This window comes from Cryptotermes secundus, unplaced genomic scaffold (assembly GCF_002891405.2).
Source record: "Cryptotermes secundus unplaced genomic scaffold, Csec_1.0 scaffold383, whole genome shotgun sequence".
Classification (NCBI taxonomy): domain Eukaryota; kingdom Metazoa; phylum Arthropoda; class Insecta; order Blattodea; family Kalotermitidae; genus Cryptotermes; species Cryptotermes secundus.
This window is the reverse complement of record NW_019723308.1, coordinates 619,604-633,885: the sequence shown is the minus strand read 5'-3', so window position 1 is coordinate 633,885 and position 14,282 is coordinate 619,604. Positions and strand designations below refer to the sequence as shown.

At 39.6% G+C, this 14,282-nt stretch overlaps 1 protein-coding gene across 2 annotated transcripts in view; it reads right to left on the bottom strand.

The window, feature by feature from the left end:
* LOC111861764 (DNA replication licensing factor Mcm6) overlaps nt 1-14,282 on the bottom strand; it is an 82,603-nt gene that overhangs the window by 60,550 nt on the left and 7,771 nt on the right. For both annotated transcript variants that reach the window (XM_023846598.2, XM_023846599.2), the window contains 2 exons: nt 13,526-13,669; nt 6,575-6,839 (listed from right to left, as the gene is read on the bottom strand). In XM_023846598.2, coding sequence (XP_023702366.1) covers nt 6,575-6,839; nt 13,526-13,669 — 409 coding nt within the window. The remainder of the gene's footprint in view (nt 1-6,574; nt 6,840-13,525; nt 13,670-14,282) is intronic.

Here is a 14,282-nt window from a genome sequence, read left to right as displayed (position 1 = left end):
TTTTGTTGTGTGAATTATACAGACAAATCAACAGTGCAAGCCTTTCACAGTTACATTTTCAAAGGTAAAGGAAACCAGTATTCATTAGGCAAAGTCCCACTCAAACTTTGCATGATAAAATGCAGCAGTATTTAAATACTGTATGCCTTAAATAAAACACTTACTTTCCTTATACAGAAAAAGACAAACACATAAAAAGTCAATTATTTAACACTTGCAATACACAATATCAAACACTGCACATTTCAGCACAATTTTCTTCATTCAAAGAGAAAGTAATACTCATTCAGTTATGAACAGTGTACTGTCAAAATATCATTAAACCTAACTGGTAGACTGATATGATGATGATGGTAAATTTTCAAAAGTAAAAATCAAGCTTTAAGGCAGTTCAGTTTAAAATTCTTTGCATGGAAAAGGTTCACAAAGTACTCTGACAAACATTACAACATATAATGTAAATTACAGAACAGTAAAATTACTATAACACACATGTCACATAGTTAACATGTTGGATATCTAAGTACAAGAATAAATGTATGCTCATATACAGCAAAACTTCTAGATACTATAGGGTTCTGACGATGGTGTATAACACAGAGATACTGGGTTTTCGGACTTTGTCCGAAAAACCCAGTATCTCAGTAAAACTTCTATCACATGGATTTTTAAGTGTCTGTAGTGGGTCTGCCAGCCAAATATATTTCATGTGGAATGTTTAAATACCAGAGACACACACTAACTCCATGCAGTAGTCTTTCTGAGGCTAATCGAATCTAATCTAATCAAGAAATTCACATTTTATTGAACCTAATTTATTACTGAGTTCACACAAGTCTGCCACTCATCACTATCCTAAATCAGATTAGCCCAGTCCATTCTTTCCTACCCATCTTAAGTTCCATTACAATAATACCCTCCCACGCAAGCCTAAGGCTTCCAAGTAGTCTCTTCCATTCAGCTTTTCCAACTAAAATTTTGTATGCATTTGTTATCTCTCCCCAACCACCTCATCCTCCCTGATATCATCATCCTAATAATACTTGGTGAAGTGTACAAATTATGAAGCTCCTCATTATGCAACTTTCTCCAGCTCTGTAACCCTTTCAAGTTCAAATATTCTCCTCAGAACTCTGTTCGCCAACATCTTCATTCTCTGTTCTTCCCACAGTGTGATACAAGAAGTCACACAGCCAGAGGTAAAATTATGTTTCTGTATACTTCAATCTTTACATCTTAAAAAAGAAGTAGAAAACAAAAGCTTCCAATTAGAGTGACAAGCATTATCTAGAAAATCTATTTATTATTTCTCTCACCAAAATTTATTTGTTGCTGTCATTACCAATCATACGAACCTTGCTACAGTATATAACGATTTATTAGCAGCTATCTTTATAGTGACTAGTGACTGAGTATGACTAGAGACAGGGTTTGGATTGCTAATCAGATTTAATGAAATCTCTAAACAACTCGTGACTATAAAACTATGAGAGTCTCACTGAGTAACGCCCTCCAAAGATCACTGTAACTACAGCACACATAAAATCTTGCAGTTTTCACTAGCCATTGCTTGGTAGCGGCTTCCAACAGTTGATGACTGCCTTCCTCTAGGTTCCCAAAATGTCTCCAACCTCAGCTACCAGCTTCTCAATTCTCACCACAACTTTCAAGTGACTCAACTACTAGTCCCCATTATATAGCCCTGGCACTGACTGCATAGAAAACGTCTTTGAATTATTGCATGTTCTCACATTCTCTCATTTAACTGAACACAGGTGGCTAGCATTACCTGAAACTCTACAGTACATTATGTTTACACAATACTGTAACTGAAATTCTTAACTAACAGTCACAATCAAAACGTGTATGCAAGAAAGTTACAGGCAGCCTTTAAGCATTCAAAACTTGCAATGTAATAAAATGTTGTGTTGCAATAGACACAACTCCAACGACAATAACCACTCCCCAAAAACCTTTGCAAACTCTTCTACATATCAACAATTAAGAACTGTTCCTTTCTGTGTACTTGTTACTTCCATCCAACAATTACAAAACATAAAGCATACAATCCTTGCTTCTGTTTAAATATTTCAGAATTCTGATTCCATTTTCCTTTTCCAGTTTCATTTTCTAGGACTAACCCATGACTATGAACCTCAAATCCAAGAGAAAATATGACTTTCAGATGTTAACTCTTCCTAAAGTGCATTAAATAGCAAGGTTTGGAAAAAAGAATGACACCCAGACAGACAAAAGAATCACATGGAGAGACAGGAAGAACAATATTTGTGATATGATGCTAATCAGCAATTTGGAACAATGTTCTGGTCAAATTCTGAGTAAAGTAGAGTTGTCCCTGTGTTTAACTAGTTAAGCACTACGCCATGAAGGTGTATGTGGAAGTGGACATATAGATCCACATTTTTTTGACCTCGGCACTAGTTGGTGGTGAGTGGTTAGCTTCACACCCCTGCCACTTTACCCCAGGGAAAGAGCCCCAAGTATATATTGGATAGGAGACTGTGTGGACCCCAAACCCAGTCGGGATGTAAAGAAGAGAAAATTCTTGACCCTACTGGGACTCCAGCACATAGCCAGTCACTATTCTGACGACACTAACCTGGCGCCTCTGAATAGGTAACAGTACAATTACTGGGAAGTACATTATTGTTATTGCAAGGTTTTCACATGCATCATTATTTTAAGGTATTCAGGTGTAATGATCAGGAGTTATATATTATAATTAATAATGGGGCATACAAACATTTAAATAAAGCCATAAGAAAACTAGAAAGTTGATAGAATTTTCCGTCCAGTGTGGCAATAGAGGTCACATCACTTTTATTATTCTTGCCTTACATGTTTCAGTTTAAATAAACCATCATCAGAGGCATAAGAAAACATTTCACAGATTCAAACGCCAAGTGAGAACTTCATAACAGACATTCCTTCCAGTAGTAGGGTGAATGAATAGATGCAACACAGCCGATATTTGTGTCTCTTAACACTTTGTGGACCGCGCACGCATTAATACGTTTTTTGCTTTTAAACGTGGCGGACAGGTCGCGTATTAACCTTTATCGGACAAACGTCATCATATGATGTCGTTAAAAGTTAGGACAGCTGGCTGAACGACATCATATGATGTCGCAGATTTCACGCGTGTAAGGTTTTTTTCATTGTGTTAGAATAGAAAGGTGTAGCAAATTGTTCAGCAGTCAACCAGTAGTCCTTTACTGTGTCTCTAATGTCATGTCCCATTTGAATGATTAGTCCTAGAAACAGAAACATCTCAGATTCAGTTACGTCAGGCCGCGGAGATGGTCCGTCTTCAAGTCTGTCTAGGTACTGGTGATAGTACCTATTCGTCTCTTCCACCAGCAGATGGATAATCCCCGCAAAGTACAGCATGAAAACGCAGAGAGGGATTGGAATCCTTATTCACGTGTGGAGCTGCAGTGATATTTATCCCCGCANCATAAATCATAATCTCGCGCCCACACATACAAAAATCTCATTCACATCTTGGCTGAACTCAATATCTGCTTCAAACACGCTAGATGATGTCATGGGTGGCTAACCTTATATTGCGATGTTTCAAAATCGTTACAAACACAATGGTTTGACTGCAATGAATGAACGAATGACCGATCTGGCAACACCATATTCCGAGAATGTACTCCTGTGTCTTTCTAACAGATATTACACAGCGAGCGATTTCAGACGCCCACAGTCCTGCATACCGACATGTCCCATACGATAAATAAGCTTCAACAAGAGATAGCATTGTATGTGAGGTCACAACGAAGGACTTACACTGCTAAAACGCATGGTGCAGAAAATGTATTACACTCCTGGAACGCATGGTGCAGAAAATGTATGAATTTCAGGAATTTTTTTTTTTGGAATCAGTGTAAAAATTTTTTACAGATATTAAAATCTGTAAATTAGAATATCTGATTCTATATTCTTTCTAGATTAAAGAAGCGTTCATTTCGTTCGTTTATCATAAAAATGTATAAATCACACCATTTTTAGAAACATGCTTACAATTTCATTGCTCTAGAAGGGCGGGCATTTAAATGAACTCCGTCCAGCTGCCCCTCCCGGAAATTAAATGGCCCATCCGATAAAGGTTAATACATTTTTAGAACACATTAGGTTGCAACAAACTATACTCGCTCTGGCGCCAACCAGCTTGCACGTAGCTGCCTGCAGCTGCGTGATAATCCTCTGGAATGTAGCAAGTGCAATATGGATCAAGGACGAAAGCGGTTGAAACCAAAGCGATTTCTCGAAGAACAAGATATATCTGATTTGTTCTCTGATGAGCTATTTGATGTTGATAGAGCTGATCAGTACTTGGCCTATTATTCTCTTCCTCGGAAAACAGTAAAGTGGACAAAGAAAGTTGCCTTGTGGCTTATAAATTGTGCCATTTTCAATTCATTTTTGGTTTTAAAAAATCTAAACCCTCATTCAAAATCGAAATACAAGGCATTTCTGCCGAATGTGGCAAAAGCCTGGGCTACAGACCACATGGTGGAGGCAGAACCAGCGGCAGACACAGTCTTAGTGCAACCGGGCCCGTCTACTCCCACCCCATGCAGGCCTCGTTTTGAGGCCCCGGGGCGACTCTCAAGTGATATGCGGAAATATACCCTCGCGAAAATTGTGAAGAGTGAACATTTCAAAGGGAAGCATCCTTCTAGGCAATGCCGTGTTTGCGCAGGTCACAAGAAAAGGAGTATGACTTTCTACATTTGCAAGTTTTGAGTAATGCCACTTCACAGAGGGAAACGTTTCGAGAAATATCACACCCTCAAGCACTTCTAGGAGCATTGGTAAGTGTTCTAAAAAAATTTTAGTTCATAAAATTAATTAGGAGATTTTATATTAATTTTTAAAGTGAACAGTGCAAAAGCTACGGTAGTAGGTAAAAAAAAATGCCGGTCCCCAGGGAGATTTAAATATTTAAATTGCCAGTCCCCAAAGTGTTAAATGAATGTAACCTTATGCTGGCTACATGAGAACTGGACTTGGAAACAAAGATCAGTGTTCCTTCAATGTCAAGCATCAAGCTCTCACTCCATATTGTGGATTCCAGTGCACAGGTGTGTGTGTGTGTGTGTGTGTGAGGCAGGCCTCCCATCTTTAGAAGTGTAATATCTAACTCCCTTCATCCAGCACTTCAATTTCACTTTAATAAATATTGTTTTCTATAATTTCTAATGTTCATTTAATCCCAGTGTACATCAAATTTATTACCACATGGTGCACCTGTCTATTCCTTGATATACTGGGTTATAATATAAATTAATAAATGAAAGAAGAAAAACAAATAAATTCCAAAACCTATATCATTAAGGGGGCAGGCGGTAGCATAGTTGGTTGAGACACTATGCTGTAAGCCAAAAAGTGGTTGGATCAAAACTCAATGTTGGCCGCGCCATAGCTCAAGAGGTTAGTCGCTGGCTTCCCATCATGACGGCCCAGGTTCAATCCCGGGTCTGGTTAAGTGGGATTTGTGGTGGACAAAGTTGTGCTGGGGCAGGTTTTCTCCAAGTACTTCAGATTCCCCTGCCAATCTTCATTCCACCAACTACTCCACAATCACCTTCACCTATCGTCTGGGGCTGGTACAAGAGGCCAGAAGTGGCCACAGTACAAGGGACTTGGTTCCATCCAATTAGCAATAAAAAAACTCAATGTCACTGGATTTTCCATCTGACCTAACCCTTCCAGCTGCACTATGACCCTGGGGTCAACTCAGCCTCTAACAGAAATTAGTACCAGGAATCTTCCTGGGGGGTTAAGGGCAGCCAGAGCATAAGGATTATAACCTTACTGCCATCTGTGAGCCAGCTGTCTAGAAAATGTGAGAGCCTGAACCTCTCGCAACTCTATGGGCCTCCAAAACCTGTTACAGAGACAGCTTTATCTTTTATATCATTACTACTTCATTCATACCAAACCCTGTACAGAAAAGGTACAACTATCCCTGTAACAGGCCGTGGAGGACAATAGGATTGAGGTGTTGAGACTCACATTTTCTAGATGATCGGATCACAGATGGAGGTGAGGTTGTCGGCCTTACATACCAGACACCTTTAGCCCCAGGAAGATTCCTGGTACTCATTTCTGTTAGAGGGTGAGTCAACACCAGGGCCATATTGTGGCTAGAAGGATTAGGTCAAATGAAAAATACAATGACCTCATCAAGTACTGAACCCACAACCTTCTGGCTTGAAGCATGGTGCCTCAACCAACTATACTAACATGTGCCCCCCAACCCTGTTTAAAGCAACTGAAAACTACTCATAAAGTAAAGACTTGTAGCTGGAAATGGCCATGTTCTAGTCAAAACAATCACTGTTTAAATCTTTATATGTCAGCTAGAGGTTTCATCCAGTTTACAACTAACACGGTTATGCACAGATCCACAACAAAAGGCTGTATATCTGATGACACATGGAGGAACAAGTATGGCAGTAAATAAATGAAAGCTTCCATTTTGCAGAACAGAATTGAAAAGAAGACTGGTTACCTTTAAGGAACAAAAAAGGAAAGTTACCTTGAACTGCTGTTCCACATCCTTTATCAATGTCTGACAGTCCAAACAGATGAATGTTCCTAATACAAGTTCTGGGTGAACTGGATGAGTCCGTACCACCTGCCCTGAGATGCGAATCAGAGTTCCAATTTTTGCTGTTGTCAGCTCTCGAACTTTGTGACGAGTTGGCACATCGGTAAAACTCACATAGTACTCCTTGTCATCTTTTGCTTCCCCTCGATCCACAGCAAAGTTACGTACTGCTTGACACAAGAATGGAAATATCCTAAAAGAAAGAAACCAACTGGTTCTCACAAAAGGTTGGCTGTCATCATGTAAAATAGTTCTTCCATTGGCATATCTGCCATGTTATGTAGGCCCCTTGTCACCACTTCATGGTACATCCTCAGCTTGTGGATGGAGGAGACGCCCTCCAGGTTTGGAGGGAACCTGCAAATATATTGAATAAGTAGTCGCGAATAGCCAACAAGGGGTGGTCCTCCAGCTTTGGGGTTGGGTGTGGGGCTAACAACTCCTCACTGTAAAAAAAATGTTATGAAAATGAACACAAAGCCTCAGACCTGGATGGATCCTCTGGATTAATGACCTAGGCTAAAGAAAATGTACATAAGATTCGGTACCTGGAATGTAAGAAGTATTTATACGGCAGGTTTGCTCAGGACAGTGGCAGAAGAAACCTTAGAATATAAGTTAGATTTAGCGGGAGTACAGGTCAGATGGGACGGAGGTGGCATTGAACCAGCAGGTGAATATACATTTTTCTATGGTAAGGGGAATGAAAATCATGGATTAGGTAGGGGTTTCTTCGTACATAAGGGAATCGTATCAGCAGTTAAGAGAGTAGAGTTCATTAGTGACAAGATATCATATAATACCAAAACGTCGCTGGTGTGATATCATCATTATGAATGTTAACATTCCAACAGAAGATAAAATTGATAACATAAAGGACAGGTACCCTATGAAAATTATGTTAGGAGATGTCAATGCCAAAGTAGGGAGGGAAGACATTTTCAAACCAGTGATTGGGAATGAGAGTTTGCATGAAATCAGTAATGATAATGGAGTTAAAGTAGTAAACTCTGCCACATCAAAAACTCTTAATGTAAAAAGTATCATTTTCCCACATCGTAACATCCATAAATTTACTTTGACATCTCCCAATGGGAAGACACAATCAAATTGACAATATTTTAATAGAGAGGAGACAGCATTCAAGTATACTTCATGTCCGATCATTCAGGGCAGTAGATTGTGATACTGACCACTGCCTGGTGGTGGCAAAGATTAGGGAAAGACTGGCAGTGAGCAAATAAACATCACACAGAGTTCATATGGAGAGGTTCAACCCCAAGAAATTAAAAGAGGCAGAGGGTAAAGAGCATTATTGTGTTGAAATATTAAGTATGTTTGTGGCTTTGGGAAACTTGGACACTGAGGTGGATGTTAATAAAGCTTGGGAAACTATTAGAGAGGATATTAAAATTTCTGACAAGGAGAGTCTAAGTTATTATGAACTGAAGAACCATAAGCCATGGTTTGATGAATGATGCTCAAAATTATCAGAGCAAAGAAAACAAGCCAAATTGCAATGGTTACAGAATCCAAGCAAAATAAATGGGGATAATCTGAACAATATAAGGTGTGAAACCAGCAGGCGTTTGAGGAATAAAAAGAGGGTGCGGGAACATTCCTACAGCGTCTGGCAGACAATCATCACCCCTTTCAGACGGTGTCAAACAGGCAGCTGTGATCAGAGCAACGCAGTATTTATACATTCCAGCTTATATACTAACTGCAAAGCTGCACACATATTTATAAACTCGCCTGTGGCCCTACCTTTCCGTACACGGCCAGTAGATACGCGCCGTGACAACTGCAACGTTAGCTCCACCTCCCGGCCGGCAGTATTTAAGACCAGGAGCCAACGGTATGAGCAGTTCATTCCGAGACAACAGCCCAGTCAGAGCTATGCCTGCAGCAAGAAAACACCGCAGCAGCGAGTCTACTAGTAGCCGCGCTGCAACTGGTTCAACCATCGGTTATCAGCACCTACCAGTCCAGCCAACCGGCCTCACCGCAGCCAGCATCGACTAGTCCCCCCCTGGCTGCAAGGGCTTCGACTAACTTCTCAACAAAGTGAATGAAGAGTGAGGGCGAATCAGTGAGAAAAGGCGAACAGCAAGCGCGTGCGGTGAACATTAATAACGACCCCACAAGGGAATATATCAAAGACAAAATTGATGAGCTTGCAATGAACAGTAAGAACATTAGAGACCTGTATAGAGGAATAAATGACTTTTAAGAGGGGTTGCTAACCCAACAGTAACTTAGTGAAAGATGAGAATGGTGATCTGCTTGCAGATTCCCACAACATTTTGAATAGGTGGAAGAACTACTTCTCTCAGTTATTGAATGTACATAGGGTCAGTGATATTAGGCACACAAAAATCCCAACAGCAAATCCTTTAGTACCTGATCCTAGCCGTTTTGAGGTTGAAAGTGCTCTTGTAAAATTGAAAAGGTATAAATTGCCAGGTAGTGATCAAAGTCTAGCAGAACTTATTCAAGCAGGAGGTGAAATATTATGTTCTAAGATCCATAAGCTAATTAATTCTATTTTGAATAAGGATAATTTGCCTGAACAGTGGAAGGTGTCTATTATTGCACCAGTTCACAATAAGGGTGATAAAACTGACTGTAGTAATTACTGGGGGTTATCACTGCTATCAGCTTCATACAAAATTTTATTCAGTATTCTTCTCTCAAGGTTAAGTACATACATAGATGAAATTATTGGGGATCATCAGTGTGGGTTTCAGTGTAACAGATCAATTACAGATCAGATCTTTTGCATTTGTCAAATATTGGAGAAAAAGTGGGAGTACAATGAGACAGTACAACACCTATTCTTAGACTTCAAGAAAGCCTATGATTCAGTTAGGAGGAAAGTATTGTATAATATTCTGGTAGAGTTTGGGATACCCATGAAACTAGTTAGGTTGATTAATATGTGTTTAAATGACACATACAGTAAAGTCTGTATAGGTAAACATTTGTCTGATAAATTTCCTATCCAGAATGGTCTAAAACAAAGAGATGCTTTATCGCCACTCCTTCTCAACTTTGCTTCAGAATATTCCATTAGGAAGGTATAGGAAAACCAGGTGGGACCAAAATTAAACGGGACACATCAGCTATTGGTCTATGCCGACGTTGTGAATATACTGGGCGATAATATAGATACCATAAAGAAAAACACACAAACTTTAACTGACACAAGTAAGAAGGTTGGTCTAGAAGTAAACACAGAGAAAACTAAGTATATGTTGCTGTCTCGTTACCAAAATGCAGGGCAAGATCATGACATACAGATAGGAACCAGATGTTTTGAAAATGTGGCACAGTTCAGATATTTGGGAACAACGATAACAAATCGAAACCAGATACAGGAGGAAATTAAGGGGCGATTGAACTCGGGTAGTACTTGCTACCATTCAGTCCAGAACCTTTTGTCTTCTCGTCTGTTGTCCAAAAACATAAAAATTAAAATATACAAAACTATAATTTTTTCTGTGATTCTGTATGGGTGTGGAACTTGGTCTCTGACATTAAGGGAAGAACATAGACTGAGGGTGTTTAAGAACAGGGTGTTGAGGAGAATATTTGGACTGAAGAGAGATCAAGTGATAGAAGGTTGAAAAAACTGCATACTGAGGAACTTTATAACTTGTAATCTTCTCCAAGTATAATTAGAATAATCAAGTAGAGAAGGATGAGGTGGACAGGGCATGTAGCACGAATGGGGGAGACGAGGAATGCATATGGGATATTGGCAGGAAAGCCAGAAGGAAAGAGACCACTGGGAAGACTAAAGCGTATGTGGGTGGACAATATTGAAATGGATCTAAGAGATATAGGATGGGATGGTATTGATTGGATTGATCTGGCTTGGGATAGGGACCAATGGAGGGCTCTTGTGAACATGGTAATGAACATTTGGGTGACATAAATTGCTGAGAATTGGCATAAATGAACTGTACAACAGTTGTTAACCATAAAGAGATAAGTTAAAATTGAATATCATGGTAAACCAACTGATATAAAAAGAGACTTTCTATTAATTTCATTCAAAGTTAACAATAATAACAATAACAATGAAAGAACTGCAAGTGTCAATAAACTTTGTTGCTTTTCAGATTCATGACAAGCTTCTGAACATTCTAACCTAACATTTGGATATACTAAGTACTGGAAACAAAGTGTGTTCTTGTGGCTGTCTGTGGGTTCAAATCCAAAATATCCAGCCTCTCCACCTCAACACCTAGAAAAATAGCACACAAGAGTCCTAAATTTGGAGAAGGTGAAACTGTGGGACCCACCCACTTTGAATCAAGCGTTAGCCAAACAGCATGGACCACAGCAGCTCTAACACCTGTTGGTTCATGCACCACCTAGCAACAATGTATAAAGATGCGGAACAAACCACTGCTATGCAACAGCTCAGTAATCAGGTTTCCATGGAAAGAGTTTGGTATGGAACTATAGAAGCCAGTGATTTATTTCCAGTCAGTGCCTAAGCTACATAGCATGCACCAACTGGAGGCCTGCCAAGCAAAGCAGAACAGATACAAAGTAGAAGAGACAGAAGACAGAAGGAGATGGAAGAAGACTGTACAGAAGCGAAGGAATTTCTGCTGTCCAAAGCACTACTAAGCAAGGACAATGAAGGCACAACAGACGGTGTGTTTTAGTTGTTGTAAGAAGCTCGTCTGTATATTCATCTTAATGACAATAAATATTTGTTAGAGAAGTTTACTACACGGTTGTCTCTTCAAGAATCAACCTCCTAGAAAAACAACATACAAGAGCCCTAAATTGGGAAAAACTGAAACCAATTACAAATAAACTTAACCATACACAATGACTAAGTACGTAGGTAGGCTGAAAAGTAATGCACACATGCTTGTAGAGCGCGAATGAAATGACCTTCAGAAGCGCGCCAGGTGGCATGTGGAAGTAACATTCCCCCTCAATACGCATGTGTAGGTTTGAGGTCATTGCGTTCATCCAGTGTATTTCGAGAAGCGGAAGTATGGAGACGTGCTCTAGTGCTATGTCAACGCGAGTTAAACAGCGTGCTGTTATCGAATTTTTAACTGCTGAAAAAGTGACTCCTACTGAGATTCATCGTCATTTAAAGGCTGTTTATGGTGACGATGCTGTTGATAGGTCTACTGTAAATCTATGGGCAATAAAATTTCGTGGTTGCGAGCCCGGAAAGGCCATAATTGTTGATGAAACATGCAGCTGACGTCCGATCACTGCCACAGACGATAATCATCGCAAACTCGTCGACGAATTGATTCAAAATGACCGGCGAATCACTCAAAAGCATATCGCAAACCATACTGGAATATCCAAGGAACATGTCGGCTTCATTATTGAACAACTGGGATACCGTAAAATCTGTGCACAATGGGTACCACGCTGTCTCACAGACGAGAACAAACAGCATCGATTGGAATGCTGCGAGCAACTTTTGCAGCGCTACCATGACGGAGACCACTTTCTTTCGAATATTGTGATGGGGGACGAGTCATGGGTCCATCGTTACGACCCAGAAGAGAAAAGACAGAGCGCTGAATATCGACATCCGTCTTCTCCTCAGGCGAAAAAGTTCAAAACACAACCATCCGCCAAAAAACTTCTTTTGACTGTGTTTTGGGATGCTCACCGAGTTTATGTGACCGATTTTCTGGAACGAGGGGCAACGGTAAATTCTTCTCAGTACATACAGACTCTAAAACACCTCCGGCGTTGAGTTTGTCATGTTAGAGGCAGCCTGGCGCCAATAATCTTGCAACATGACAACGCTCGTCCACACACCTCGCGCGCAACTGAAGAGGCTCTGCAAAACCTGAAGTTTGAACCGATTCTACACCCTCCTTGTTCCCCCGATCCTGCGCCTTGCGATTTTTATTTTTTTCCTCTACTCAAGAGGGACTTCAAGGGTAATCATTACACCTCGGACGATGAGGTGAAGGCAGCTGTCAAGACCTGGATTCGAGAAAAGTCGGAAGAATTTTTCAGTGACAGAATGAAAAAACTTGTTACACGTTGGGAGAAATGTGTTAGCCTTAACGGTGACTATGTTGAAAAATAAATATATGCTTTTGAAACTTAAGAATTGTACTTTAATGTACTTTTGGCCGATCTTGCTATTTGTTTCTGTTCGCGCTCTACAAGCATGTGTGCATTACTTTTCAGCCTACCCACGTACATTGGATAAAATTTCAAATGACAGAAACAATTTGTAACAACTGATGAAGAAAAACTGAAAAATAAACGGTCTACAATGTGATCAGAATAAAAGATAATGTTTCAAGAAAGGCTTTCAGATCTACACATCTGTTTTATACAGGACAGGGCCAAGCTTCGATTATCCTTGGGTGAGCATGTGCAAATGTGCAGATCTGATGAATGGATATGTGCACAATTGAGATCACAGCATACACATGCCGGCCTCCCATATTCACAGTGATGCCATGTCTCTCACTGTGAGGACATCTGTGTCAGATAGTGTAATGTGCCCTTCACAAACTCATAATAAATTCTTTTTTTCAATTAAATTTCTTTCAATCTCCATGTCAATGGTAAGCTTTCTCTTCTTTGAAAATAACTATATTTTAGTTATGAAAACAGTTTCATGCAATCTAGTACAATGAGTTCAAAACTAATTTCTCCCATTCACAGCTGCCCAGTTTACTTATGCATGCACATTTATGTAGAACTCTTCCAAAAAAACAAGCATATATTTACCTAATCTCTCATGCAGATATGGGTGAAAAATGATAAAACAAGTCATGAGACAGTAAAGATGTAGGAAAAAGCAGCCATAACCCCAAAGGGAGTTTGGAAAACAAAAGCATGTGTGTATATAAAGTTCACCTGTAATATTCTTCTATTATTGTGGCTGCCAGATTCTGGTTATACTTTTCAATATCTTCAAAACAAACTTCAAGTGTACTTCTCTCTGGATTCCGTAGTTCTTCAGCGCCACATAAATATTTGATCTTGCCATCCTCTCTGTACCTTAACAACAGAAAATAATAAATTATTAAAAGATTCTTACTTTAATCCATATACTACCTTTTCTGAAACCCATGGAACACGTTACTGCCACTGGTTAATCTCATTACAGTGATAATGGTTCGCAGATATGGAGTATGAATTACAGCAACACAGACACAGACCGGATGACCACCAGCTGGATTTTGTTCACCTTCCAGTGAAAGTCTGATGCTCACAATTCTGAATGATGGACATTAAGATGTAGCTCACTGTTCTAACAAAAAGAATGGAAACCAGCCAAATATGCAGTGAATGATATCAGTAGTAACATCAATGCCCATGTAGTGAAATAACTAGTTTCAACAAGTCATAATGACTTTTCATATGGCCATCAGCATAACAACTGCACTTTCAATATAATATCTTTTTTTAACAATGTTATATTTTAGCGTCCTGTTGCACTGATTTAAGTTCATGATTTGTTTATTCCGTCTTGCAGTGCATACACTTGTCTATCTTCTTCTCTCACTCTCACTACATGTTTCGGCATAAGGATGCCATCTTCAGGTGCTACTCAATTCACGTCAAACTAGTACATTGTATGCCTTGTCTTCACTTTAAAATAACTAAAATA